General features: G+C 45.3%; 2 protein-coding genes across 3 annotated transcripts in view; one reads left to right on the top strand and one right to left on the bottom strand.

The window, feature by feature from the left end:
- Nucleotides 1-999, top strand: part of SLK (STE20 like kinase) — a 44,268-nt gene extending 43,269 nt beyond the window's left edge. Inside the window, exons 17-18 of one of the 2 annotated variants that reach the window (XM_082486787.1) lie at nt 50-163; nt 775-999. In XM_082486787.1, coding sequence (XP_082342913.1) covers nt 50-163; nt 775-921 — 261 coding nt within the window. In that variant the 3' untranslated portion in view covers nt 922-999. The remainder of the gene's footprint in view (nt 1-49; nt 164-774) is intronic. The other variant, XM_082486786.1, reaches the window with a different exon arrangement.
- Nucleotides 1,000-8,345: 7,346 nt separating this feature from the next.
- The window catches only part of COL17A1 (collagen type XVII alpha 1 chain), a gene marked incomplete at its 5' end in the record, with an annotated part of 36,659 nt that continues 17,014 nt past the window's right edge, over nt 8,346-27,990 (bottom strand). The window contains 34 exons of the mRNA XM_082486512.1: nt 8,346-8,638; nt 8,848-8,919; nt 9,153-9,215; nt 9,812-9,952; nt 10,131-10,538; nt 11,330-11,482; nt 11,726-11,839; nt 12,391-12,480; nt 13,616-13,744; nt 14,749-14,832; nt 15,431-15,568; nt 15,844-15,957; nt 16,969-17,016; nt 17,394-17,459; nt 17,622-17,663; nt 17,751-17,777; nt 18,306-18,365; nt 18,525-18,581; nt 19,381-19,422; nt 19,564-19,617; nt 20,825-20,905; nt 21,589-21,624; nt 22,609-22,689; nt 22,921-22,956; nt 23,479-23,514; nt 24,213-24,239; nt 24,596-24,667; nt 25,037-25,072; nt 25,425-25,487; nt 26,230-26,265; nt 26,464-26,499; nt 26,874-26,927; nt 27,069-27,104; nt 27,763-27,825. Of these exons, the coding sequence (XP_082342638.1) occupies nt 8,589-8,638; nt 8,848-8,919; nt 9,153-9,215; nt 9,812-9,952; nt 10,131-10,538; nt 11,330-11,482; nt 11,726-11,839; nt 12,391-12,480; nt 13,616-13,744; nt 14,749-14,832; nt 15,431-15,568; nt 15,844-15,957; nt 16,969-17,016; nt 17,394-17,459; nt 17,622-17,663; nt 17,751-17,777; nt 18,306-18,365; nt 18,525-18,581; nt 19,381-19,422; nt 19,564-19,617; nt 20,825-20,905; nt 21,589-21,624; nt 22,609-22,689; nt 22,921-22,956; nt 23,479-23,514; nt 24,213-24,239; nt 24,596-24,667; nt 25,037-25,072; nt 25,425-25,487; nt 26,230-26,265; nt 26,464-26,499; nt 26,874-26,927; nt 27,069-27,104; nt 27,763-27,825 (2,645 nt within the window). The 3' untranslated portion in view covers nt 8,346-8,588. The remainder of the gene's footprint in view (nt 8,639-8,847; nt 8,920-9,152; nt 9,216-9,811; nt 9,953-10,130; nt 10,539-11,329; nt 11,483-11,725; nt 11,840-12,390; nt 12,481-13,615; nt 13,745-14,748; nt 14,833-15,430; nt 15,569-15,843; nt 15,958-16,968; nt 17,017-17,393; nt 17,460-17,621; nt 17,664-17,750; nt 17,778-18,305; nt 18,366-18,524; nt 18,582-19,380; nt 19,423-19,563; nt 19,618-20,824; nt 20,906-21,588; nt 21,625-22,608; nt 22,690-22,920; nt 22,957-23,478; nt 23,515-24,212; nt 24,240-24,595; nt 24,668-25,036; nt 25,073-25,424; nt 25,488-26,229; nt 26,266-26,463; nt 26,500-26,873; nt 26,928-27,068; nt 27,105-27,762; nt 27,826-27,990) is intronic.

Genomic DNA, 27,990 nt, shown 5'->3' with positions numbered 1-27,990 from the left:
CCTAATCTGAATTAGTTTTACATAAGGATTATCTTTATCTTGTTTCAAGAATGAAAAATGCCATCTACTGGTCGAGCATGAGACTCAGAAGCTGAAAGAGCTAGATGAAGAGCACAGCCAAGAACTGAAGGAGTGGAGAGAGAAATTGAGACCAAGAAAAAAGGTAAATCGGAGCAGTTTGAATCAGAAAATAATCAAGCATTGGATCTAGCAAATACAGACAACACAAAAAGTACCACAGAGGAGGAGAATCAAGCTACTCTACAAAACTGCTATAGTTCACTGAATAATAAAAGGTGTTAAAAAAATGTGCAAAAGCTGAGCAAAGGGCATGTGCTGCAAAAAAGGCTTGTGTGTTGCCAGCCTCTCGCTGCGTTCCCTCTTGCTGTGCTTGTGGGCATATTCGCATATAAAATTTTTTGGCTGGAGGTAAATCTGGTTCTAGGAATATTTCAGAAGCCGGTAGGTTACTGCAAAAATTGAGTGCTGAATAACAGATAGAGGGTGGTGGAGGTTGGTTTTGCTGTTTGTATTTTATTTTCAAATGGGAAGTACTAGATTTTCACACAGTTCAGAGAGTATCCTATAGGCAGATGATGTTTTTAGCTTGCTGTGTCTTGGTTGTCTTGCAATTTCATAGTCACTAGGTGATTTTTATTTTTTTTGTGATGGTGTGTGTGAAGTTCCAATGTTGTATCAGACAATTTGTCACCGGTATAAGAGGTTTCTTGTACTTTGCTTTGTAATCCTGTGACAATCTGCTTTGGGTTTTAGACGCTGGAAGAAGAATTTGCCAGAAAACTGCAGGAACAGGAAGTTTTCTTTAAAATGACTGGAGAATCTGAATGCCTTAACCCTTCAACACAAAGCCGGATTTCCAAATTCTATCCAATCCCCAGCCTTCATTCCACTGGGTCGTAACTCTGGGAACTGCTGTAGGTTTTTTAGTATTTGGAATTCTCCATCCTCATCATCTAACCTGACTTAATCTGCGGCGTACGTCAAGGGACCCAGCGCCTTTTGTTTTCAGTGGAGACAATCAGTGTCACCATCAGTTTCTTTACTTCTCAAATGGAAGAAAAGAGAAAAGGTGTTGGTGTATAATGGTAATGTTATGTCCTTCAGATGTTTCAAGAATAAGTGGGGGGTTTATTTCAGCCTCAAAAAGTATGTTAGCTATGGTTTTGACTTTAAGCCTAAAATATTGATTACACTCCTTTCTGATCACAAAAACACGGTTTCCCACAAGAACATTTAAATGGTGTAATATTAGTTCTGCTACTGTGGTTTTAAGTGTCTGATTTCTCCATGAGAGAATTCCAGAACTGAAACTGCCATGAGAGGTTTAAAATGTTATAATGTTGAGCAGTGTCTTCACAGCAAAGACGGAAACTAATTACTCAGAACATGCCAATAATCAGAAAAATAAACCCTTATGTTGAAACACGATTGGTAAAAGCAAAAGCCTTTGCAAGTTCTTTAAAAAGAAGCCTCTGGCATAAATTAAACTGAGCTGATCTCCATGACATATTTTGTCCATTAGTTCCATAATGAAATGGGGTGCTAGTTTAATTAATACAGTGCCTGAAACACATAGATATGCTAATCCTGGCGACAGGATAGTGTTTTGTCATTTAAAAAAAAAACAACACTCCTTAGCATTGTTGTTACTGTACAAAACAGAAGATTTCTTGCTGCTACTGCCATTTTTGTTGTAAATCCTCACCCTAAAATATTTTGCACTAAAATATGTAAAGGTGAAAGAAATGCTAACTTTAAAATGCACAGTTTCTTATTTTCCTTAGCTATTACAGGTGGTTAGTTCTACAAATTGAAAAACTGTAGAATGTATTTTTTAGAAAGCGGTGTGCAAAATGCACGAGGTTTCTCTAACTGTACCTGGAATGGGTAGAGCCATTTTTTCTGTTCTTACCAAAGCTGTTCACTTAAACTCCATCAGAAGAGTGGAGGTGCATGGTCATATTTATAAGTAACCATGGCTAAAGTCTGATTTGATTAGAAGTGTTCGATCTGATTTTTTTTTTTTTATTTTAGGCATTTTATTTTATAGAAAGATTTAAGTTAAATATATAGACAAACTACTTAATGCAGCTGGGTTTTTTGCTTTTGTGTTGCCACGTACTAACATAGGCGGTTTTTATTTTTCAAGTTTGTAGATGTACAATAAGTTATTTACCTGACTGATCTGCAGTGGAAAAAAATCTGAAATGTTTCTCATATAGCTGGTAGGGAAATACAGCCGTATTAGGTCACTTACTGCACTCCTTTTGGTGGTTAGAATTTGAGTCATATCAAGACAGTATTATAAGCTGTACTTTGGTATGCTGGAGTTCAATTTGTAAAATAGAATTTGCTTTCTCTCATTTGAGGCCTGACTTTCTAGTCTCTGGGTATCAACTGTAAACGTTTTGTTTTGCTGGCTTGCGTTAAATGTGCGACTGGTGAACATCACCTGATGTTCATTTCATGGGAACAGTCTTGATGCATGTGAACGAACTCATAAATTAACACAGGACTTTAATCAGATGCGGTTGAAATCTTGGATGCTGAAATCCTTGGACGTTGAACCGATACCTTCTCAATGAAGACACTTAATTTACAGCACAGTAAAAATATAATTGGAAAATGCATGTTTTAATTTAAATTTTGTAACTTTTTGATAGCATAATTACTTTAATAGCTAGCCTTAATTTCTGGCATTTTATTATATAAATGTGTATTGTGTACTGTTGTAAATTCACATACCATATCTCTAGAATGTTATCTGTTGCTAAATGCAAAGTTCTTTAAACTGTTTTTTTCAGTAGGGTGAAAAATGTCTTTGAAGGCCTTTTACTTTTTAAGCTCCACCATCATACATTCACTGTTACTACAATAACATTAAATAATCTTCATCTCTGTATTTAACAGAATTTGTTTGCAGTTTCATATGAAGTAGGGTCAGTGCTTTACTCGGGGAGTAGACGGGCCCGGCAGATTTCTCCTTCTGGATTATCTCTGCCTTCATCCACCTTAAGTCCTCGGAGGGAAATGTTAATCTTCGCCTTCCATTTTCGGCAGTTTCAGTGATAACTTGCTAAAATATACTGGCATGCTGGTTACCTCTGCCTAAATCTTTTATTTGAAGATCCTTTTTGCACAAGCCCCTGCAATCTGATCTCACTGTAAATTGTACAAGTAAGAAACAGGGTTCTGTGATGGAGGGAGAGGTGGAATGTAGCGATTGAAGCCTTAGCAGGTGTGGAGCAGTGTTAAGCAGTTGCAGCCTTGTGAATGGTGCTGAAAATTGCAATCAAGGGTGAAAATATGTTTGTTTCTCGGGGGTAACAGGAACTAGCAGGGGTACTTACACATTTGGACTGATAAAATTGGGTTTAAGTATTGCAGAACATGAAAGAGGTGCACAATATTATATCATTGTTGGAAAATTCAGTTCAAGTAAATTCAGTCACACGTAGGCCTGGAAGAGATCTCCTGAGACACAAAATCCAATCTCTACTATCATGTCACCTCCCTTTAATCAACATTAGAAGCTCCATCTCCAAGGTAGTTGGGTGTATTCTCCTTAGCCAAAACAATGTTCTTTCTTACTGAGTGTTTGGTAGATCTCATTTTCCCCATGTGCCCTTCAAAAGGCAACCATAAATCACTATTTCCTCACCTTTGTGTTTTACTACATCATAAATACTGTCCATAGGAAAATGAAGAAAGGCAATAACATGCATGAATTGCAGGGCAATATATTGTGTTGTCCTCTCATATTTACAACTGATTCTCACAAAAAAAAAAAAAACCCTGCTGCAGGCCCATGGCCTCTGATGGATTGAGACCTCGGAACTTGTTCTTGCTGAGCTCTGAAAGCAGATTTTGGCAGCTGCTAAGTCAGCTGTCTTGGGACAGGGTGTGTAAGTGCAGGAGCTGGCGGCTCTACTCGCATCCAGTTACTAGGACTTGGCTATTTGCAGGGTCTTGTAGTCCTCTGCTAATGCAAGGCTGCCAGTAGCCCAGGGAGATCTTTGCTAGCTGAAGCTCAGGTGGTCTTGCTGCCCCTGTTGGTATGAGATTCTGCATCTCACCCGAGTGGGGCTGGCTGAGGAGGGGCTTCCAACCGTGGAGGAAAGGGGCTGTGTCTCAGCCCCTCGTCTCCTGAAGGCCAGGGGGACTTTGCTGTTTCCTTTGGTGGAAAAGGGGGAAAGGGAAATAGTCCAGTGTTTGCTCCTCTCCAATTTCCATAAAACATTTGTTTCTTTTTCCAAGCACTCTGCTGTCTCTGCTGAATACGTGAGAAGCATGTACAGCACGAAAAGATATGATATTGAAGTTGTTATTCTTATGATTGATTAGATAGATCCTGATTGATTAACATCTTCTAAAGGAAAACCTTTAATTGAATTGACACCTGAATTCAAACTCAGAGGTGGCAGTACTGTACTCTCCTGACCAGTGGTATTCACTCAAAGTGATTTTTCACATTGCTTTTAAAATACTGATTTTCACTCTGAGCTGCATCCTTTTTTTTCAGACAATGTTTTAAGCTAATGTCCTTTTAAAATTACATTCATGGGTATTCAACATCTAATTAATCACACTGTTTACCAAATTATACTTCTGTCCCAGAGGACTTTCTCTGTTATAACTTCATGCTACTGATTTTTTTTTTTTCTTAATACATAGGAAACTTAGCACCTGAACTAAGACAGCGCCAAGCAGTAGTGTAATTGCTTTCATCACAATGTCTTTTGTGATGGCAGTATCGCATAGGAAGTTTAAGTTGATTCTCCACCTGAAACAGTAGCTGTCTTGCAAGTATTTTGAGGATGCTTTGGTATAGGAAAGACTTGAATAAGGTTTTTTAAACTCAGGCACTTAAATCCACTTTTAGGTAGCCTGTTTTTCAGAGCTGCTGGGTAGCTGCAGCTCCTGGGGCCTCAGAAACTCTCACCTTTGCTGAAAACCAGGGAACAGACTTAAATGTGCAAAAAAGCTCAGTGCTAGTTGCTTCCACTGAACTACTGCTTTTTGGTTAACCTGCTGTAGGGAAGTGAAGCAAGTTCTTGAGGACATTGACTATGTGGTCATGGGAGGAAAGGGCAGGGAGGAGTATTGAGGATGGTCACTATGTAGATAACTTTCTGCTTTTATATTCGCATTTACAATCTGGTCATTTTACTTCAAAATCTCTGCTTCTGGATCTCGGAAACTTATATTGATGCTTCCACACACATTTCCCATTCCCTGATGACTTCTGCCATCTTCACAGCAAGATGATACAAAACATAGTCAGAGAGAATGAACCTTCCTCATTCACAGGCAAGCCAAGGCTGGGATGCCCTGTTGTCTCTCAGTCTTACAAAAGATGAGAACAGATAAAGGGAAGGAGAAGACAAAATAAACTTTATAGTGTTTCTCTGTATTACTTGCAGAGCTTTTAGTTGTTCTCCATTCCCTTTCTCTTGCCTCAGTCCTCATACTTCATTTCTGTAGCTACTTTTGGGATTCTGGGATTAGGGCAGTCAGTGGTGCCAGAGAAAGACAACCTCTTAAATAAGAACATGCTCAAAATCAGCCCATGAATAAGGGCTTGTGTGCTTCCACTGTGCAGAAAGCAGAAGGGAGTCTCTGAGCCCATAGATGCTCTAATTTTCAAAAATATTCCACAATTATCAAGCCTGGCGGCAAAGCCTCTTTCTTACTGATGATCAATCCAAAAATGGTGGAAAGAACAGAAACTAGAAAGGGACACTGAGTGAACTGTAATATTGGACTGTCGTACCCCTGTTTTCTGTCAGGAGCCCAAGCAGAGTGGTCAAGCACATGCATCTGAGGCATCTCCAGCCTCGCGTTGTCCCAGCAGTTTGTTGAATGTTCTGTGTTAACTGCAAACCAAGTTATTTTTGCCTTACAGAAAGCAACCAAAATGGGATGGATGAGTAATTGGCAAAGGGTCTCTGTATGTACAGTTCATGGAAGTGAACTTGCAGTAGCAGCCATACAACAGTTGGGGGTTTTTTGTCTTGTTTTTAAAAGTAATTTGATTTCATGGCTTTCTGTAGAATATTGTAATAATTCTGCTGTAAATACAATAAAATGACAGTTTGCTGAGATGGCCTCTGTTTTGTTCATGGAAAACTTGTATGAAGTACAAGTGGACTGTGAGTGAATGAAACGATTTAGAATTTTTAAAATAACTTGAGTGTAAAAAGTACTTAACATTGTGCAATGTGTGGCTCCTGACTGGGATAGCCCAGGGTGGGAGTGCAGATTTAGCACAAACCTAAAAGGATGCTGTTTTCAGTGACTGCTCTGCCCTGTCTGTGGGAATTCAACTGGAGTTGTAGGAGCTCCAGTTTCTGCCCCCGAGTCCTTGGGTCCTCCCCCCGGTGACAGCCACCCTTCCCACTCAGGTACAGGCGAAGGAATGAGGCGCTGCTGTTTGGCATTACGAAGCAAGTGAGAGGTTGTAGGGCTGCAGTGCCTCAGACCGCTCTCAGCTGCCTAATCCGGCCCCACACCACAATCTGCAAGCACAGTGTGGCGGTCCTGAGTGGTTCAGGGATGGCTTCAGACAGGGAAACGCAGCTGCTGTACTGAAACGTAACAACACGTGCATTTTGTTGTTGTTGTTTTTAAGGGAGAATGAAAAGGAAATGTCTTGTCTCCACAGAGCCAGGCAGCGGGGTAAGAATCACCCAGAGGGATGTAGGTTTTATTGGCAAATGCTGCAAGGTGCTGTACTGGGAAAGCTGACCTGGGTCACACAGGCCTTTGGTCCAAACTCTCCTAAGCAATAATGTGGGAAGAACACCAAAACTTGACAACACTAATGCGGGAAATAAAAATAGACAACGGGTGTTTAAACCTGGACTGAAAACAAGCAATTCAAGCAAGCTCTTTTTGCTATAAAAATGAGGTACTGATCTGCTTCGGTTAATATCTGAAAGTAAAGCAGCACTTCAGTGTGTGTGTGTGTACATGTGCGTGCATGGCCCCAGGAACACCATAAAGCTGATGTGTTGTCACACATGTGGTGACCAGGCACTGTACGAGGGGCTGCCAGCCACCCTGGCTGCACACCTGCGCTGAAACACTGGCATCTGCCAGGCGGTACTTCATCGCAGCTCAGCCATCACCCTGCCACCAGGCTGCCCCCACCCCCAAAACTAAAATACTTAAGCTCTATGACTATTGCCCAACTGCAAGGAAGAAGCTGATGGCTGTGGCACCTTAGGACAACATGCAGAGGGTCCTGCTAATGCAACTGGAAACCACCAACACCTGAGAAGCAGCTCGGTGTCTGCTTGGGTCACGTACAAGTGACGAGAAACAAACCAGTCACCAGAACCACAAGGTGTGTCTGCCCATGGTCACAGTGAAGCTGGTACTGGCTGCCTAATGTACCACAGATCAGGCAAGCTTGGGGTGAAAAACACACTTTAATTGGGCTGTTTACATTAAAAATTATTTTTCCCCAATGTTTAAAAAACAGAAAAAATTACAAAAATATTTTTTTAAAAGGTCAACAAATTATGTTTAAAAGTGCTTCAGTTCAGTCCCTGTGCATGTCACGTCTCACTGTGCAGCTATAAACAGGCAGCGCAAAGCACTTGCCAACCCAGGCTACCTGCAAAGTACTTGCGTGAGTCTAAGCCCCTCCAGTAATAGTCTGTCCAGGGCGCTGGGCTCGGGAGTGGGGTTAATGCACACGGAGCGCTAGAGCATCGCAAAACTGCCAAGCTGGGAGGGCATCACTTTCCAAAGCAAGTCATGGGCCAGGGTCATAGTGGGTGCTGACCCCAGGAGTCTGAAAGCTCTACAGTGGGGACTGTGGGGCAGGCAGCAGCACCGCCACGCAGCTGGGTGGGGAAGGCAGAGCCCAACTATTTCTCCCTGTCCCCCCCCTGCGCTGCAGCAGCTGGGCATTGGCAGGGCTGCGCTCAGTGTCTCATGCTGGTCACTGTTTGGGGTACCTCAGTGCAGCGTGCCCCTTCTTAGAGACCCCTGAGCCACAGCCCCACCCAGTACCACCAGCACCTGCTTCATCAGGTCCTCCTGCCTGCAGCCGGCACAGAGACCATGCAGAAAGGAAATCCCAGCACAGTGAGCAAGCTTAGTCCCAGGGTTTCTTATAGGGCCTTTTGTCTTGTGGGCTGAATCTGATCTCTGAAAAATCATGCATTTGGTGGGGGAGGGATTGGTTTCTTTTTTTCTTTTTGCTTGATAGATGGCTAGTTGTTAAAAAAAAAACCCACAGGTTTTTATATAGCTGGGAGTAAGACAAGAAGCCTGGACGGGGTGAGACAGGAAGCCCTTGTCAACCCAAAGACATAGAAGCCTGGGAACTCGGAGAAGCTAAGCCAAATATCAGCAACAGGAACAAATACTCACGCTAGGGCCAAACTGGACACGTAAAAGAGCCATTCAAATCTCAGCAGCAACACTGAACTATCAAGGCTAAACGGTTAGCTGATCAGCAGGGCTGTTTTAGCATAAAGGCAGTGAAGATTCAGGCTAATTGTCTATGGGCTGCTGGGAATGCTGCCCAGTGCAGAACTGAGCTGGCTCTTTCCTTAAACCCCAACACTTCTTCTTTTTCTTCTGCCAACATACACTTGTTCACCTGGGGGCAAGAAAGTCAGAAAGAGGGTTATTTGAAAAGTTCATGTGGGGGAAAAAAAAAAAAAAAGATAAAAGAACCAAAACAAACAAAAAAAGGGGGCTGTTTGGGTTTTCCAGGGGTTCCCACAGATGGGCTGGTGCCTGAGGAAGCCTCACAGGCTTTCCCTGACAGGCAAACCCTGCTCTCCTGGGGATGGCAGATGATCTTACCTTTCTCTCCTTTCTCTCCTTTTGGTCCCCTGTGCCCATGGCGTCCTGGTGGGCCCATCGGTCCAGGGTCACCTGAAGGAATGAGATGACCAAGTTTTCCTTTGAGCATGACTGGCCCACAAACAGGGACAAGCCAGAGTAAAGAAGACCAATTTAGGATGATGCGTGTGCTAAGATCTTGAAGGTGCCACCTCCACTGTGCAGAGGCTGTGACCTTGAGCAGCCCAGTGCTCTCTGTCCCTATGGACACAGTGCTGCTTCCTGAGCATTACAGGGCTTGAGAGAGAAAGAATAGTAAGTCCTACCTTTGGGTCCAGGATAACCCCTCTCTCCCTTTTCACCGGGTGGCCCCTGGATGGTACCATATGCTGGAGAGGGAAATGAAGAAGAGGATGAATGAGTGGGACAAAGCGCTTGCAAAAGGCTCTGTGTTGACTGAGAGAAGCAGTGAGTCATGCTGGAAGGACATTTTTCTAGGTTAGATGGGATTAGACTGAGAGCAGGTTTTTAAAAAATGGTTTTGGTCCCAGCCAAGTCCCAGGGGCAGGCTGTGATCTCATTTCACCATCACTACTCTGTCACCCTCTCTGGGAGTCCTGGCTTCACCAGGTCTTGCACTGGCCCATGCTCAGGGAGGGGAAATTAAGAACAGAGTGAGCAGCTGTCTCATGTTGCTCTACACGTGCCATCCCAGCCATGTTAAAATGGGCCACAGGGGTCACAAGCATAGTGTCCTTCAGGGTTTGGGATGAATTTCCTACAAGTAGGAAAAACTGATGTCCTTCCTAATGATGAGACTGCACTTCTCCAGCCAAGAAGGAAGGGGATGGAAAGACTATCTGGCTGCAGCTTTTGTATATCTTGACTGTATTTTTGCAGCACGCAAAGGTGAAAAGATGTCTGTGAAAGATCAGAGATATCTCATATGCATGAGCCAGAAACACCACACCAATATGTCACTTACTTCTAAAGAAGTCCATGAGGTCCGCAGTGACATTGCCATAGGCTGCAAAGACCCTGCTGATGCCAGGGGGACCAGGAGGGCCTGGGGGACCTGCGGGTCCCTGTGCAGTGTAAGACATCAGGTCCTGGAGAATGCCTTGGCCTGAGGAATTAAAGATGTCATTTGAAAGGAGCTCTAGGAAAACTGGCTGGATGCTGAGGCAGGAGGGTGTAAGGGAGCAGGAAGGATGAGGGAAGTGAACAGCATGACACCAGGCACAGGTGTTTAGGAGCTGTGGGCTGGGACAGAGAGGGTCAGGATAGAAAAGCATTCCACTCACTCTGTAGGCTCTCTGACACACGGAGTGCCAGCTCGTTGTAATCCAGGGAACCAGTGAAGGAGTTACTGTAGGATCTACTTGAACCAGATGATCTCCTGTGTGATTCCTCCTCTGTCAGCAACCCATCGAAAGACCCATCACTGCCCATGGAGGCATCACTGCCCCTTGAGGCACTGTAAGATGACATGCTGCTCATGGAGCCACCATATGAGCTCCCTGTGCCCAGTGATCCCCCATGGGATCCCTCGGCACCAAGGGATCCTCCATGCATCCGTTCAGAAGTCCGTAACCCTTCGTATGATGAAGACATAGCCCCAGCCACCAAGCCACTATCTCCTTTGGGTCCTGGTGGTCCCCGGGGCCCAGGGGGCCCAGGGGGCCCTGAGATATAGCTTCGAACTTCATCACCTGCAAAATACAAGAGGGGGACACTTCAGGGACCCTGGGGTACCTGAGGCCCCCGGGTTGGGCAGAGGTCCTGTGCTAACCCCTGAACGAAGACTGGAGTATGAAATTCTGTCCCACCAATCATCACAGAAACCCTCATCCAGTGCCATTTCTCAGGCAACAGGCATGTATGTTAACCTTGATCTCTACAGATGGCGTGACACCCTCCTCCTTCCCACCTCTCCCAGTTTTTGGTGTCCCACCTTGGAAACATGCCCAGTGATTTTGCAGAAGGCTGTACTCCTCTCAAGCCAATTTCAGCACCTCTGCCAAAACGGCTGTTCTGTGACCAGTTTCCCACAAGTGAAGGGATCTCCGTGTTTTTGAAAGGCTGCCCTAGATGACTTGCCAGCACGAGGCCTCAGACCAATGCTGCTTCACAGCTGGCTCAGTGCTGCTCTCCAGTTCCTACATCATGCATTGTTCTGTACGCAGGTGTTTGTCAAAGAAAATGCTTTTCCCACAGCAAAACTCTGCAGGTGACCTTACTCAGGACTCGCTGTTCAGTACAGGCCAATTGTAACTGTCCAGCGCCTGTCCCTTTTGGCTTTGACTTTTGCCTTGCAGTCAGACTGTGAGGAGACAAGCAGTGTAGTCCTGCATAGATCTGACTGTAGAGATAAGGTGTTGCTGCAGCCCCAATTCAGAGAAGACTTCTACAGGACAGCCTCAGCTGTGGCAGAGCCAGCAGCCTACACAAGGCAAAGCATGGCTCAGGGTGTGTGCAGGGAGGATGGATGGCATCCCCTTACTTTTCAGGTACTGGATCAGCTCGCTCCTGAACTCATCACTGTGGGTGATGTCGGCGTAGGACAGGAGGCCAGTTCCTGAGAAGCCTGGTGGTCCTGGAGGGCCAGGAGGGCCAGGTGGACCCCGGGCTCCGGAGAAGGAGGAGTATCCCACACCTTGAGAGAGAGGAAGAATTATTTTCTGTCAATAGGAGGACAAGGAAATCACACATGTCTGCGGATCTTGAAAGTTTAAAGGCTCCAACCCCAACTTCCATCCTTTTCCAGCTGATCTTGATGAGATTTTTTTTAAAGTGACCTCGTTCTCAGTGGACAGTCACAGCCCCCGGTAAGCTAAATCTCAGCCTCAGTCCTCCCAGAATCTCCCTGCCAGCTGTGAGAAAAACAAAAGTGCTTTACTTTGTAGGTAAGCAGAGACGTCCTCCAGAGAGGTGCCAGGTGACCCGGGGATTCCTGGAGGTCCTGGGGGCCCTGCAGGACCAGGGGGCCCAACAAGACCACTGAATTCAGAGTCTGTAAGACACAAGGGAAGAAAAGGAGTCACCCAAACCACTGTAACCCTGATGAACCTTCCCTGACAATACAGGTAATGCCAACTACAACCAAGTATAAGGCACTTTTTTCTCCCCAGCACCTTCTGGCGCAGGCTTCCTGGTGCACCTCGCTTCTCTGCGTGTAGACACCACATCAGGAAGTCAGGAGATCCCAAAGAGGGTACAAGGCCCTATTTTTAAACATACTTCTAAAAAGTGGCATAAGAAATTCCTTTATGCCACAGAGTTTGGAGAAGACAAAGGGCTTCTCAAGACAGCACCTTGCTGCTGCTGCTGCTGCTCTCCACAGGAGCACGGTGGTCTGTCCCCAGCCCCTTGCAGTCTGTGCAGGTCCTGGCGGAGCCCAGGAGGCCTGCAGTGCTGCTAACTGAGGTAGACAGACCATCAGAGTCTCATAGAGGGTTATTTGTGGTTGATGGGTAAAAGGGGAAATTCTGTCACCCAGCCTGAAAAAAAAGATCCTGGGTGTGCATAGGGACATATAGCAGGGGAGTAAAGAAGTTGGCTTACTTCGCAGGTATGCTGTCAGGTCACTGTAAGATATACCAGGTGTCCCTGGAGGCCCAGGTGGTCCAGGGAGCCCAATGCTCATCCCAGAACCTGCAAAATCAAACAGACCGGATTAGCACATTATCAGAACAGGCTGTTACAGTGTGAGCAGACAGGCTGCAGGCTTGTTCACAGGCAATGCAGGAGGGACTCCTGCAGTGTGAAGAGTTCCCATCAGCAGATTGTGCTGAGAAGCAGGGCTCAAGCCTTGTTCTGGACTGGAGTTAAAACTTGCCCTGTTAATCCCAACACAAGGGCACCTGCAGACAGGCAGGACACTATTCTTGGCAAAAGTTCTGCATGTCTCATGAACCCCTGACACGGGGGCGAAGGAGGACCCCAGGACATGCAGCTCAGCTGTGACGCACTGGCTGGTGCACGTGCTGTTTTCCCTGTGCCTGCCTATCTGCAAGCAGCTCCGGTGCCAAACTTTGCACCTTTGTGATTTTCTTCAATGAAACGTCCTTGCCGACAAAATGCAGCTGTCCTACTTGAGCTGTTGGGGTGTCACTGTTAAACAGCAGTTTCCTGCTTCTAGAGCCAAGGAAGAAATTCTCACTATCTTTGGAGCAGCCCATTTGTGAGATCTGGTCTCCAAGGGCAGTTCAAAGAGAGTGAGCACAGACGACACTGCTTTTAAGCAGATCGTTGCAGCTTCCAGGATTAGGCATTTTAGTGCTGCTGTTTGGGATGCTTCAGAACCCTCTCTGTCTGATAGTTCTTGCATGCCACATCACCCCTTTACAGATGGGAAAATGAAGCAGAGTGGTGGAATCTGTTTCAACTAATTTTAAACTTCTAAGAGTTTGTTACCTGGGCTGCCTCGACACAAAGTGGGCATAGATCAACTCTTCCACGGAAAGACGTATCCTGGCCACAGAGCCAGTGAGAAAAGTGTTATAAATGCACTTGAAGGTGTTGATGGGAATTCTAAGTTGGCTAAGATGAAATGATGTTCCTAACCCCAGTTTTAAGCAAAGCAAGAAATCATTACTAGAGTCTGTGGATAGTATCTTAGCTACAGGGTATCTTTGTTCTCTTCCAAGTTTCTCGCAATCCCTGTGAGGAGGTCTCTGTACATAGGGATTCACACAATTGACACTGGAAGAGTTTTCACTGACAGCATGAGCTTTTTGCTCAGCTCCCAAAGGAACAGAGGGACATGCACGCTAAGAAAGACCATTACTTGTCAAGTAGCTGATAAACCGTCTGGTCAGCTCATCATAATCCAGTGACAGAGACATGCCATCTCCCCCTGGTCCAGGAGGTCCCGGTGGGCCCTGAGGTCCAATCAGATACTGACGAATTTCTTCTCCTGCAAATGAAAAATGTATCTTTTAAGACTGTCTAGCTGCTGCAAAGATGCCAGGCATGAGGAGTTCCCAGCCTCTGAGCTGAATCCCCCTGCAACACTAGGACGACCATCAAAATCTATTGATGCAAAGCTCCTTTACCCTCTCTCCTCCTTTTCTGAGTGTGAATTGCGCTGTGTATGGTGTCAGAAACACTTGTGACAGGGCTGAGAACCTCCTACAACCCAGGGTTTGAGGAGGATGAGAATTTGGATTGCTAAAGGGACCTCCTTGTGCTGTTTCTTCAGGACAGCCTGGACAACATCTCGGGTAAAGGGAAAAGACCATGCTGAGCTCTGTGGCATTTCAGTAGCCATCTGTCTGTTTGAAACGTGGAATCTTGATTGGCTGTATCACACAGAAGTGCAGTGTTCACCAGCATCATCAATACCTTCAGGCACAGCAAAATGACATCCTGGTGATTTATCTATCAGCCCACAGTAACAATGTGTGTCAAAAAGAATACAGAGCTGAGTATCCTCCTAACTTTAAGAACTAAGACATAGGAAGGCTTTGGAGTGGGCAAGAAGGAATGGGGAACCCTAAGAGAGGGAAGGAGCTGGAAAGTAGAAACCCAAGGTTTAGTGGGAGATTGCGGGAAATTGTGGGGAATGCCTGAAAAGGAGGGACATAGGTAGATGCCCCCTAGAGAGCCAAAGAGGGAGAGGGAGGCAAGAGAGTGCGAAACTGCAGAGTTACAACAGTGGGTATGAGAACCAAACAGGCAAGAAAGTATAGCTTCTGGAAAGCATGCAAACTCTCCAGTACAAGACACATAAATCTGTCCCCAAAGGATTTGGATGGAGACATTGCAGGTCACTCAGCAGCACCTCTGGCAGGCCTTTGCCCTCCAAAGCAGCTACTGGTAACTCCAGTTGGAGACAGGAGACTGAAAGGGAAGGGCAGATCACCAGGCTGCTGGGATGCTTTACTCCTAACCCCCATGTTTCCCTTGAGGATTGCTTACTCTGCAGCAAGTCCAGAAGTTCTTGGTACAAAAAGGATGTAGTTGACACTGAACTGGCGAATGACTGATAGCGATCTGAAGAGCCTGTGAGAATGAAAAGGTTTTATGTCAGGCAAGGTTAAGAGGAGACAGAAGGTGAAGAGGGGTCAGACAGGGACAAAGAAAAGCTGAATTAATCCAGTTTAACTGGTGGAATGGGCTTCCCATCCCACCAGCCATGAATCAGATACTGTCTCACACAGCCTGGTTGTCTCCACAGCAGTGTGGTCTGTGCTCTTCTGACTGAGATTCCAGGCTGCCTCCAAAAGCTCTGGCAAGTTTCATCTACGTCAGGACAGGCCCAAGTATACAACACAGCCCCAGAATATCTGAGACCACGTATACCAAATACAGCCACCTCTGTTTGGGTCTTGGGGACATTACAGGGTCTAACAGCTATGTTTAATATGACACTTTTTAAACAGCAGCAACTGTTAGCTAATCTAACCATCAAAATGGGACAAAGCTCAGAGGCCACCTTAGCTGTGTGCAGTCCTGGGCTAAGACCACAGAAGATGAATAACTGGGTTGGGGTGCTGCTATTTAAAGACTGTTGTTTCTCCTCCGGTTCTCACCTACTATGTGTTGCACAAGCTCAGGTGAGAGCATGACTCTGTACAGACCTTACCAACATGGTGCTTACTTGTCATATAGCTCATAACACGGGTAGCCAGCTCCGCATAGTCCAAGTTCATCCCATCCGCAGTGGTGATGACTCCAGGTGGGCCTGGAGGGCCTGGTGGGCCTTGGGCACCAGTCAAATAATGTCTTATGTTGTCACCTAGGCAAGAAGCACAAGATATGCCCACATCACTAGAGGGAAAACAATAGCCATATACACAATTACTGGACTCTCTTTCCCTGGCAAAAAGCAGGCTGATAGAAGGACGGTTCTGCAGAGGCCACAGTGGGCAACAGCACTTCATAGTATTCAACAAAAATAAGGCCAGAGCAGTAGGGCTGCTGCTTCTAAAGGGAGAGTGACACAGAGCTCAGGGAGCAAAAGAGAGATAGGCATGCATCTGATGACCCATGGCAAAATCTCATTATACTCACTCTTCAGGTAGTCAGTGACATACTGCTGAATCTCTTGAGATGAACTTCCACCTGGGCCAGGAGGACCGGGTGGCCCAGGAGGTCCTGGGGGTCCCTGAATTTGTCTGGATCCACCTACAGAAAGCATTGTAAGGAAAAGGAATGTTTTTGGCATGGTTGCATTAGACCAAGCAATGCTAAAGTGTGCTTGCATTGAGCCCTTCCCACGTATCTGGAAAGAGCTTTGGGAGTGGACTGTGAAGGAGTTCCCCCTTCATCTCTAAACATTGTCTGAGCATGGACAATTAGGCAGTATAAGGTCTTCAATTAAATTGGCATCTTTTAGTTCAGCCCACGCAGCTCTGCACAGCTGAGTCCAGAGACCACCCTGGCTTCGTACTGACAGACCATATAGATGAAGATCCATAAAGCAATAAAGCTCATTAAGCTAAGCTCACTGCCTTGATGCTCCCAATCCCAGCCAGCCTGGGCAGCACCAGCTCAAGAACCTCCTCACTGGTCTCCATTGCAGGTTACGTGTGGGCCCTGTGTGACTCCTGTCACCATGGTGTCAAGTGACACCTCACACTCCTTAAGGTGTCTATCTTCCCAGCACCCTGAGGTAGTATTCCTAGGCCACGATGTAGAGAAGCAGAGGGCTTGTTCACATGGAGGGACATGTAAGTTAATCCATATGCAATTTTTTTTGTGAAACTGCATTAATATCCTGCATACAGAGATGCTCTTATTCAGAATGAAAGCAGATTCATTCACATGAATCCACCAGAGGGTAAGTAAAACTGAACAAATGGCACTTTTGTTCTGATCAGAAGTGTTTCCACAAGAGGGTTCAATGCAGCTTCCCTAATCCCTTGTGGAACACGGTTACCTGACCTGGAAGCCCTTTCTTTCATGTCCCATGAGGACAAGCTGTAGCTCAAAGGATTCCCAATAAGCCAGAAACAGAAAATTTGCAATTTTAAAATTGTCTGATTTAAGGCATGCTGTGAAAAAAGAGGCTTTGAACACAAATTCCATCAGCGTTAGGTTGGCACCCACACTCGTAAAACCCAGAGGAGCTTTTTCAAAGTCTCCACCAGGATGTCAGCATTTCTTGACAATGTCAGAGCAATGATGGCTTCTTACCTCGAGATGCTCCTGGGATGCCAGGAGCGCCTGGGACACCTGCATCACCTGGAAAATAGAACGAGGGAGACAGACAATTGTAATGGGTGTCATTGCACATTGCATACTTGGTCGCATAAAACAGTTGAGCTACATGTTGTCAGAGAAGCAACTACCCAGCAGCCCTTGTAATGACTGTCTTGAATTAGCAGCTTGTTGGGGAAGAGCAGAGGAAAGGCCGCAGCAACTTTTCTGAGCCTTCTTTGATCTGCCCAGGTGCCTTGTGCTCAGAGCAATTCTATTGCCATGGTCCTGCACCGCCTGAAAAGGCAGGGGTGGGCACAGCTGTAGTTCTTAAAGGACCAGATTGCTCCATCCTTTGGTCTCAACCACTCCTGGATGTGCGAGGCCACCAGCAAAGAAAGAAATAAGATTTTTAACTTTACCTTTGGGTCCAGGTGGGCCTGGTGGGCCTGGAACTCCTGGAGGTCCCTGAATGGTGACTCTGTCACCTGCCAATTGCAGAAGAAGAGTCAGAGATTCACAGGAATAAATTGTGTGGACAAAATCCTGGCTCCACTAAAACTAAGATAGAATCAACAGAGCAGGATTTTGCCCCCCAGTTTCAGCCTAGGGACAATGAATTCAAAGGAGGAAAGAGGGCACAGACTGACCATGGGAGGAGAATGCTGAAAGGCCGGGATCACCTGGTTCTCCTGCAAGGGACACAGAAATGGAGGAGCAGTCATATACACAGGCAAGCTACCCTGCACCCTACTGATATCTTCTGAAAGCCTCCTTACCTGTCAATCCTCGTGGACCTCGTTCGCCTGTGAACAGGGGAGCAGAGAAACAGTGTTAGCATTTCTCTTGTTCTGATCTGCAACATCCTGGCCCCCACTGCAGAATATTATCATGGCCTTCAGTTTGCAGGGCAGAAATGGGTAAAGGGAGTAGGTTCCATCTTTGCCTGCCAGTTGAGAGCTGAGCTACACTTCACAGGGCCACCTCCTTGCACTGACTGAGCCAAGTCCACACTGCGTTTTGCAAAAAGATTGTTCTCTGTTAATGGCAAATCTGAAGCTCTGAATGCTCCTGAATCTAATGGGCTTGAAAAATTGGGATCTGAATACAGCGATTGCCTTGACACCAGTACTAGAGGCTAATAAGTTACTCTGACAAAGACTGACTTGGTTTATGGCAGCAGACAGGAGCCCTATTTAGTGACTACTGTGCTAGCTTTCTTACAGCCACAGAAAGGCAGGACACTTTCTGCTTCTAAGCCCTTCCTTCCTTCTTTTCAGTCTGAGGTGCTGAGATCCATCTAGTGTCTTGGTGAGGCAGTAGCATATACCCACCTTGGTCTCCTTTTGGGCCTGGCGGGCCTGGTGGACCTGGTGGGCCTGTGAAGAATGCTTCTGTAATTAAAACAAAAAGGTTTCTTCATGACATCCAACAGAAAATGACATAGGTTTCCTCTGGCTCCACCTGGTCCTAGCCAAGGAAGTGCTCTCTGGAATCCCAACAGTCAGGACATTCCCAGGGCACAGGTGAGGAAATGAGTGGGAAGAACATACCTGAGGTGGACATGGAAGATGCTGGTCTTCCTGGTGGGCCTGGAGGTCCTGGCAATCCTTCTCCTAGGCAAAAGGGACACAAAAAGGCTTCAGGAAGGATGAGCCTCAACAATGTAAGCAAATGCATGTCAGAGCTGTTACATCTCCAGACACGGCCATAGCTCAAATATTTCCAAGTGTAGGCTAGTAACATTGTTTTCTCCACACACATCTATCCCTCTTATTTTTCATTATCATTTGCTACCATAGCAGACGGAGGACAGAGAAACTCCCTTCTTTGTGGTACAGGCCCAGCTGGCCTTCACTGCGTTGTGAGGGAAGGTTCATTTCATCACACACCTGACCTACGCCCCTTGGCTACTGAGCAGAGAGCAAGGAATGGGGTTATGCTCCTGTCCCATGTCCTCCTGCACCTCTCCTCTTCTGGCTGTGAATGAGAAATCTGTGCTACAGGAAGTGGAGTGGGGATATGTTCCTCATGATAAGAACTTCTCCATCTGTCCCCAGCTGGAAGTTAAGGCTGCACAAGAAGTAAAGATGGAATTGATTGCAGTTACTTCCTTTGGAGACTTGAGAACGTTGAGTGTCTTTCCAAAAAGTATGGCTTTTATGAATTACTACTCTGGCTAGCAAACCTCTGCCAAAGCAGATTTCCTCTCTTGGGCAGTGTCTTGCTCCTGCAAAACTATATTGCGGTGAAATTGTGTTAGTAGGAACCCACTATGTGAAATTCTGCTTCTCCAATAAAGTCAGCCCTACTAACTTCCACCAGGTCCAAGGTTGCGCAAGGCACAGAATAGAGGCACCAGAAAAAGCTCCCACTTTCCAGGTTTGTTTCAGAGAAACAAGCTCTTACCTGGAGGGCCACGAGGTCCAGGGGGTCCCTGCACAGATTCACCTGATGACAAAAGAAAAGGGTATTGTAGAATATTTACTCAGCAAACTGTACAACCCAGAAACATGCCATGTGTGTTAACGTCCCCCTACTTACATACTGACATCTGCTGTATTACATACCAACATCTGCTGTATTACATACCTGGTGGTCCAGGGGGACCCGGTGGTCCTGCTCGCCCTTGTAAATCTGCCATCACTGTGCAAATGAAACACATATAAAAAAAAGGAAAATTGTTGCTATGGAGTTACGGCTGCTATGGAAACACTGTTATTACATTGCTGTTAGAAGCTCTTACAGTCAAAGGTGGACTAAGGCAGGACCTGGATGACCTAAGCCAAAGTTGAGGCAGAGGCAGGGGAGGAAAGAAGTGCTTGGTTGCCAGCATGCAGGTTAGGACATGAAGCAAAATACAGTGCTGAGCAGGCTGGCAGCATATTAGAAACAGGGAGGAGACCTCTCCGGAGAGTAATGGTTGCTGAGGGAAAGAGCAAAGGACTCAAAGGCTAGAGAAGGAGGGAGCGAACTTCCAAGGAGATGAAAGATTCTTTCAAAGATGGGCAAGTTTTGGTAGGAGAACATTACGCAGCCTTTATTTAACAAGTAGCTGCACTCTGTTATTTTGATTGGAGATGTATTCTCACCTCCAAGCTGAGGCACAAACTCAAAGTTCAGTGATGCCAAGATCCAAGATGCCTGAATAGGGGATGGGACAGTACTGAAGCATGGTCTGAATCTACATGACCCCATTCAGCTGGTGATCAGGCAAGGACCATTTATGATTTTTATGCCCTCCTCTACCTTGCATCTCCTGCACACTTGCAGAGGTCCCAGACCCTAGGAATACCAACTGTAAGCACACCACACATGTAGTGTGGCACAGAGCAAGCAGGCGTTTTTCTTGGGATGCTGCTAAACCATTCTGCTCTGCTTCGCTTATTTTCATCTTAAAATAGCATTTGCTCTCCTGTGAGAGATTTTTATTTCTGTTGCTCAGATTAATGTGCCTTTTCAAACTGGTTCTCTTCTTATGGATGGCTCTGTGTTACATTACATAGGGGACTTCCCTGTGCGAACACAATGGCTAAAAGGCCAGGCCAAAACCTCTCAGCTCTGTGACGATCTCTGCTGTTAGGGACTGTTCACCAGTCACCATTCCTTAGCTTTCCTCTCTGTGACTTGGGCCTCATGCCATCTACCTCCTTTTGAAAGCACTTCGGGATGCATGGGTGAGGAGGGCAGAAGAAGTAGCTGGTATTGCTGTCCCACCACCAAACACACACACACACTTGCCCTATGTCACATTGAGGGGAAAGAGGTAAAGTCATGTCCTGTTAGCTGTAAGCAGACCTTGAGGTGTCTGGCACCTCTTCAAGCAAAGGAGTGGAAAGGCAAGCCCACTTACTTTGAGACGCTAATGATGAGACTTCTGTTTTGATAGTTTCTATCACAGCTTCACCTGGGGATCCCTTCTCACCCCGTGGACCTTTTTCAGGAAAAAAAAAAAAGAGAAAGTGAATTATTATAATTGAGAGAGGGCGACATTTTGTACCCAGTCCTCAACTCCTTGATGACAGGTTCAGACCTTATGTGAACTGGGAACATGAACTCAGTTCCTGGCTCTGAGGCACACCGTATTTATATGTGGAAATTAATGCACAATTTGCCCTAACAGGATCCTAGAAAACTGGCTATGGAAAGTTCTTAGGAGTCAGCTCTGTTCAGGCCCTTCCAAACAGATGTCTGTCCAATTGGCAGTGGTTTCACAGTGACATTATTCCCAATTTGGCTCTAGTTTGTCCTCCCATCTTTCAAAATGGCAGGAGGTATCCAGCTGGGCTATATTCCCTACCACAGAAAGGCAACTGCACTTGAGAGATGCCTTAGAAATACCAGCCTCCTGAAAAAATAACATAAGAAAAGACATTTGCAGCCTCCACATCACACTGGCTTTTATCACTCCCTTCTTCCTCTGGGAAAGAATAAAAGAATAGAAATCCTTTACAAGATTAATTACGCCAAATAATGCCGCAAAATGAACTGAAAGGAAGAAATCTGCAAACAAAAGGGAGAGAGATTGTGCCAAGGGCTGAGAAAATTAGAAACAAAAGAAAACTAATGAATTCAGTTCTCTTAAGAAGCAGGATCAAAACTGATGGAGAACGGTACCTTGCTGTCCAGGGAGACCAGCTGGTCCAACAGGACCTGGTTTCAAAGGAAAAAAAACAAGATTGCATTAGATTTTCCTGGTTGTATTTTACAGTAGCAGGAAAGAATCAATAGGTCTTTTATAAGAACTGAGATTATCAAATAATGTATTTGTCTACACAAGTAAATGGAATTGCTATCGGGTATGAATTCATCAATGTCCCACGTATTACTTGAAGCTCTGGAGAAGCTTATTTTCCACCATGTGGCAATTAAAGTGCTTGGTGCCTCTTAGACTGGGGAAACAACCAGAATATCACTGACCACAACAGAAATGCAATAGGCCTAACCTTCCTCTCGCATTCCCTGCCACAAATTGAGGCTAGCTCTACCAAACCAGCTCCAGGATTAGCTCCAGCTGTACAGCTGGCAGAAGCACAGAAGTGCCATGAGAACCAGGGCTCAGGAATTCTGCTGCCTGACACCAGCGTGCTGGGGGGTGGTGTCTGACCGGGGACAGAGAAGTCTGAGGACGAAGGTCATGCATAGCCAGAGTTTGTGTGTGTGTGTGTGTTTGTGTGAGAGATTTCTGCTGTTTTGAGTTCAAAGCTAAGACTGGAAAACAAGCACTTCCTGATTTCAGTAACAGTGCCAGAAGAGGGATTAGACACAAGCCGGCTTTCCCGAGACACCAAAGAGCTTGATTCTACTCACTGCATTTGACCTATCGCTACTTTGTACTCATCAGACCAAAGGGAAAGAACAGCATTTCCAGTTTCTTCATCTTCCTGTCCTGTTCTGCCCTCCTGTGATCATATCCCACTTCTCCCTTGAGGCTGATGCCTCCCTAACTCAGCCTGACATCTTGGTCTTTCTGCAGGGGAAGGTGAGGACCATGAGTATCTAGACTGCCTGAGCAATCTTGCTTCCCAGACAGGGCAGCCTGGCAGAGACAATAAACATCACACATTAAATTATGAACTGGACGCACAGCAATGTAAGCTGCCTGCAAAAAACACAACAGAGGAGCAGCTTCCTCACCTGGAACACCTGGGGGTCCAGTGGGGCCGGCTGGGCCTGGGGGACCTGGTGGGCCTGGCAGAGCAATAGTTGACGAACCCTCTGAAACACAAACGCATACACTTGCACACATACACATATATACACACATCCAGCGATCGTGTAACCAACCTATCCTTAAGGAATCCCACTTCTATCGCATATATATTCTCCCAACACAGGGAGTCCCAGTACAGGTCTGACACACAGCTGAGATGAATTTAGAAAGCATAACCAAAAACAGAGAAAATCCTCCAAAAGCAGAAGTGTTTGAACTCTCATAGCACTACATACCAGCACTTACGACTTTTCCTGGAGCTCCAGGTTCTCCTATGAAAAGAAAGAGACAAAAGATGAACTTCTTTTTCGGGGAAGATTTGTGACGAGCTCAATGACACTGTCTTATTAAACATGTGATTTCTGTTCTCTTTGCCCTTGATCTCTTGTCTGAGAAGGTCATGGGGGAAGCAACAGAGCTCAGTTAACCCAGAGATACCCTCTTATCAGCTTTCCAAGCACTATGTCTGCCTGAATAGGCAATAGGCCTTGATTTATTCGAGGCAGGCACACAGCATCCATTGCAGTTACCAGGCATCATACTCATATGCTCAGGGAAAAAATCAGGTTTGCTAAGATCTTCTCAGTGAACTGTCATGCTGAGTGCCTCAGCCGATGCCCAGCCTTCCGTGCATGCTCAAGGAGGCTTTGCCTACCGTCTGTTTCTCAAAACTTCTCTTCCTAAAGCCACTAGATGCCACTGTTGATTCAGGGACTGGTCAGCAAAGCAGCTAATCCTCCCTAAAATTATGTGCTTAGAGAGAAAATGAGTATTAGGGAAGAAACAAAACTCACCTTTAGCCCCTGGTCGGCCTGGGTTGCCTGGAAGTCCTGAAATGAGGTAGATGAACAATTTAAAATGGTTAGTGCAAATATTGTTTCTTCTATTTTTTCCAGGTACCCCAGTTGAGTTTCACTTGTGGGTTTATAGAAAGAACTCCCTACTCAAGGCCCTGGCTTGCAGCACTTATAAGCAGGTCCCTGACAGCAAGCGGAGGAATTCATGATGGTCTGTAGACTAAGCTGATTGTGTCCCTGTGCATAGTTAAGGGCTTCCCTTCTCCAGCTGCTCCCTGGATGATGGCACTGATCCCTAGATTTACCTGTAGCCTCTTCCAGGTACTGCTCCCTGTCCTGAGGCTCCTGCATAAATTCCCTGGTGACTTGCCCCCCAAACCACCTCTGCTTGCAGATGTCACATGCCCTGTTTCCACCTCTATTGCTACATCCTCTCCCCTCTGTTTCTGCTGCTTATTAGGACTTTTTGGTGATGCACAGGGAACTGAAACATGTTATTTGTTGCAAACTATGTTTTTGGGAGAGGCAAATTTTCAGACACTCCAAGGCTCTCCATTCCTCCAAAATTACATACCGACCACAAAACCTGTCTCAAAAGCCAAGGGAGGTGCAGAAACCTTGGGATATCACTTTGGAAGCCAGGAACACCACAGAGGGAAAATTACAGTGGGGTTTCTGAGCCCATACCAAAGTCTGTCATTGATAAATTGGAACACAGTGTAAAAACCTACCTGGCGGTCCTTGAGGTCCAGTGAGACCTGGAAGAAAATGACAAAATTTCTAAGATGTCTAAACAAACTTTGGGTGGGGAAAGGATAGACAGGGAGAAAGAGATTACATTTACTTAAAATTATACCACATGGCCCACAGGTGGTGTAAACTGGCCTAGCAACTGGTATGTAAACTGAACGTTGGCTCATAGCAGCTGATGTTCTTGTTTACAGTGTGTGCAACCCTGAGATCACAAAGGGTCTAGATTTCCTGTATGTTCTTCTTTCATCACCATCTTGCAGTATAGAGATCCTTAACTTCAAATTAAGACTGGAAACTGTTGACAAAGACACCTGTGTTTCTGACTGAACAAAAAGTATTTTTGTTCTCTGCATGCTTTTACCTGGCTGTCCTGCATCTCCAGAGGGTCCCGGAGGGCCTCGGGCTCCTGGCATTCCCATAAGACCTGGTTCACCTACGGATATAATCACCATTAACAAGCCAGAAGTCACTGATTTGCAATCTACCAATCCATTCAAGCTTGGCCACCAGCTGTCCTGCAGCACTTTCTACCTATTGCATCTTCATAGATAACTGGCCTTTTTCAGCATCAGTGTCTGGGAGGTAAACATCAATGACCAAAGAATTCTGTAGTGAGAAGTACTCTGTTACAAGTTTACAGGCAGCTCCATTATATGTCTCGTTTCCACGCTTACATGTTTGACTCTACAGTTCTTCCGAGACAGCACCATGAATCTGCTGCCATCTTTTCCCACCCCTTTTACAAATCAACCTCCTGCCAAATCAGAAAGTACCTACACTTCTACCTCAAATGAATCCTTACCTTTATCACCCGGCTGTCCATCGCGGCCAGCTTGTCCTGTCCAAAGAAAAGAGATTGTCAGGGACTGCTGAAATAGCAGCACAGTTGCCCTGTCCTCCTACTAAGTGGAGCACATCCCTAAACATGAGAGGGTCTTTTGATCATATTGCATCTGAAAGAAACCTTGGCTGCAGTTACTGAAGATCCAGAAAAAGTTCGCTTGAAACTTAACTGTAAGACATCTTTTCTGAGTATACAAACTAATCTTAGCTATCTAGAGAAAAGATCTAGGACCACAACCAGTATGATTCCACTCCCATGTTGTTTCCTTGTCTGTGCTCATAGAAACACACTCTGGGTGGAAATGACATTACCCCACATACAAACACAGCTGTTTTCTGTTACCCACCTGCAGGTCCTTTAGCCCCTGGCTCTCCTGGAGGACCAGGCATTCCTCTTGAACCTTGTTCACCTGTAGTGAAATGGTATGAAAATGAATCAAAAAAACTTGGTGATGATATAATTTATGACTGTCAGCAAAATTTCATAGAATCATAGAATGGTTTAGGTTGGAAAGGACCTTGAAGATCATAGAGTTCCAACCCCTCTGCCATAGGCAGGGATATCTCCCACTAGACCAAGTTGCCCAAGGCCTTGAACACCTCCAGGGATGGGGCCTCAACAACCTCTCTGGGCAACCTGTTCCAGTGCCTTACAACCCTCAAAGTGAAAAACTTCTTCCTAATGTTTAATCTGAACCCGCCCTCTTCTGTTTTAAAGCCTTTCCCCCTCGTTCTATCACTACATGCCCTAGTAAAAAGTCCTTCCCCAGCTCTCCAGTAGGCCCCCTGATTTGCAATTGAAAAAGAGCACTGACGGGATGTTCAGGCCTCACGATTCGTGACTGTTCAGGCCTCATGATTCGTGACTGTCTCTGGGCATTAGAAAAGCCCAAGTGAAACAAATACAGGGTATGTGAGGGAGAATTTCCCTAAAGCTAAACACAAAGATTGCTACCAAGATTACTGGAATCAAGAATGAGATCTTTTTGATTAAACATGGGTGCAAAAATAAAACTCCTATAACCAATAACATCATTATATTTTTTTTCAGAAAGCTAACTAGGATTGGCTAGGCTATACTGTTATTTGAAAACTCAAATAATGCACGTGTATATTAGATAAACTGTTACTCCAGGAAAACAATCCACTGACCTGTCATTCCACGAGAACCCTTCTCACCCTGATCACCTGTGTACAAAAAAGAGAAGGACTCTGTGAGATTGTTTCATTGTAAAATGTTTCCATCAGGGAAAGTAAAGTCTGCTTTCTGACAAGAGCACAGAAGAAAAAGCCAAAGAAGGATAGGGTTAATACCCATGGTGAGTATCCATATCTAAAGGAATCTAAAGAAGATATCTAGAAAAGATATTTAACTGATCAACATACCTTTGGGTCCAGGGGCTCCAGTAGCTCCTTTCTCACCTGAAAAATATATGGATGATTGAAGAATAGTAATAACAAGTCTTCATACCTCATGAAAAATCATAGGGGAAATAAGGGTACTCTGATATCAGACAAACTCAAACTAGAAATTAATTTCCTTCAATACAGCTCCATCCATCCAACCATGTTTCCTTACCTAGATTGCTCTATTACCTTTGTCTTTTGTATTTCTCAATATTTGCTTGCAATTACCAACTAAGTCTAGTTCTTCCTCCCCTTTCCTCATTCTTATGCTTTTCTTTGCCCCTAGCATCAAAATGCTACATGATCAGACCAAGTCTGCAACTCAGAGCAGTGCTAGAAAAGCACATCAGCCAGTGCTGCTGTAATTGCCGAGGGGAAGAGAAGCCTACCTTTAGCACCTGGGAGACCTGCTTCTCCTCTAAATCCTTGTAGGCCGGGAAGACCTGCAGAAAAATTAGATGGGGGGTTTAACTCATCCCACTTGGCATTATGCATCACTGAAGAAGAAAAACTATGAGAAATTGTCACTCTGTTTATGTTTTCTCTAGTCTCTAGATGCCATAGCAAAGGAACGTAGCACTCACCTGGAGGACCTTGTGGGCCTGGAGAACCCATTAGACCTGTGAATAACGAACATAGATTTTCTTTCATTAACAGCACAATTAGAAAATGAACAAATCTTTCGGTTTGTCCAACAGCATCCACAACCCAATAGGTGTTTAGCAGATTGGAATTCCCCCAGCCACTAGAAGAATTTGCATCACTGGCATCCAGAAAACCAGGACAACAAATCTACACAACTTAGTTCTTGTGACATAGAGGAATTGGTTTTCCCTCAAGTAAGGTAAAGAGACTCAAGCCTTCCATCTTGGTTGAGACACTGGGATCTGTGCTTTAGGTGGGACCCATTTTTTATAGTGCCATTTTTATCCCAGTTACATGGACTGTAGAGCTGTAACTCTCTTAGAAGCCTGTTAGGGATATGGAGTTTACTTTATTATTTCTGAAAGCAGAGAAAAAACAGCTGGAAATATCACACATCTTAAAGATTGGTGTTTTGAGATACCTCCCTGCCAATCCCCACTCTCACCAAAAATCTCCAAGAATTTATTGCTCTAAATGTTATGTGTGCCCACCAAAATAAATTTTATCTAAAATGAGGATCATTAGTTCACTTTTCTGATTACTGCAGTGCAACACAAGTGAAACAGGAAGGCTGGAGTGCTCATTTACTCCTAACCAGTCTGCTAGGCTCTCTCCGTCCTTCTTCTTATTTACCTTTAAGGCCAGCAGAACCTGGGGGACCGGGTGGCCCTGGAGGACCTGGCTCACCAACAACACCTGTAAAATAAGAGTATGAATAGATACTGTAGAATACAGTTGTGATCCCATTTTTCCATTATCCCATCTTCTGTTATTCTTTCTCTGCCAAGTGTCACGAATAATCTGCTGCTCAGTTCAAAACACCCAAAATAAGCATGCATTGTCCAAGAAAATAATCCCATC

Source organism: Vanellus vanellus (genome assembly GCF_965231255.1).
Source record: "Vanellus vanellus genome assembly, chromosome: 7".
NCBI classification, from domain to species: domain Eukaryota; kingdom Metazoa; phylum Chordata; class Aves; order Charadriiformes; family Charadriidae; genus Vanellus; species Vanellus vanellus.
The sequence above is the reverse complement of the archived record's forward strand: the minus strand, read 5'-3'. Positions and strand labels throughout refer to the sequence as shown.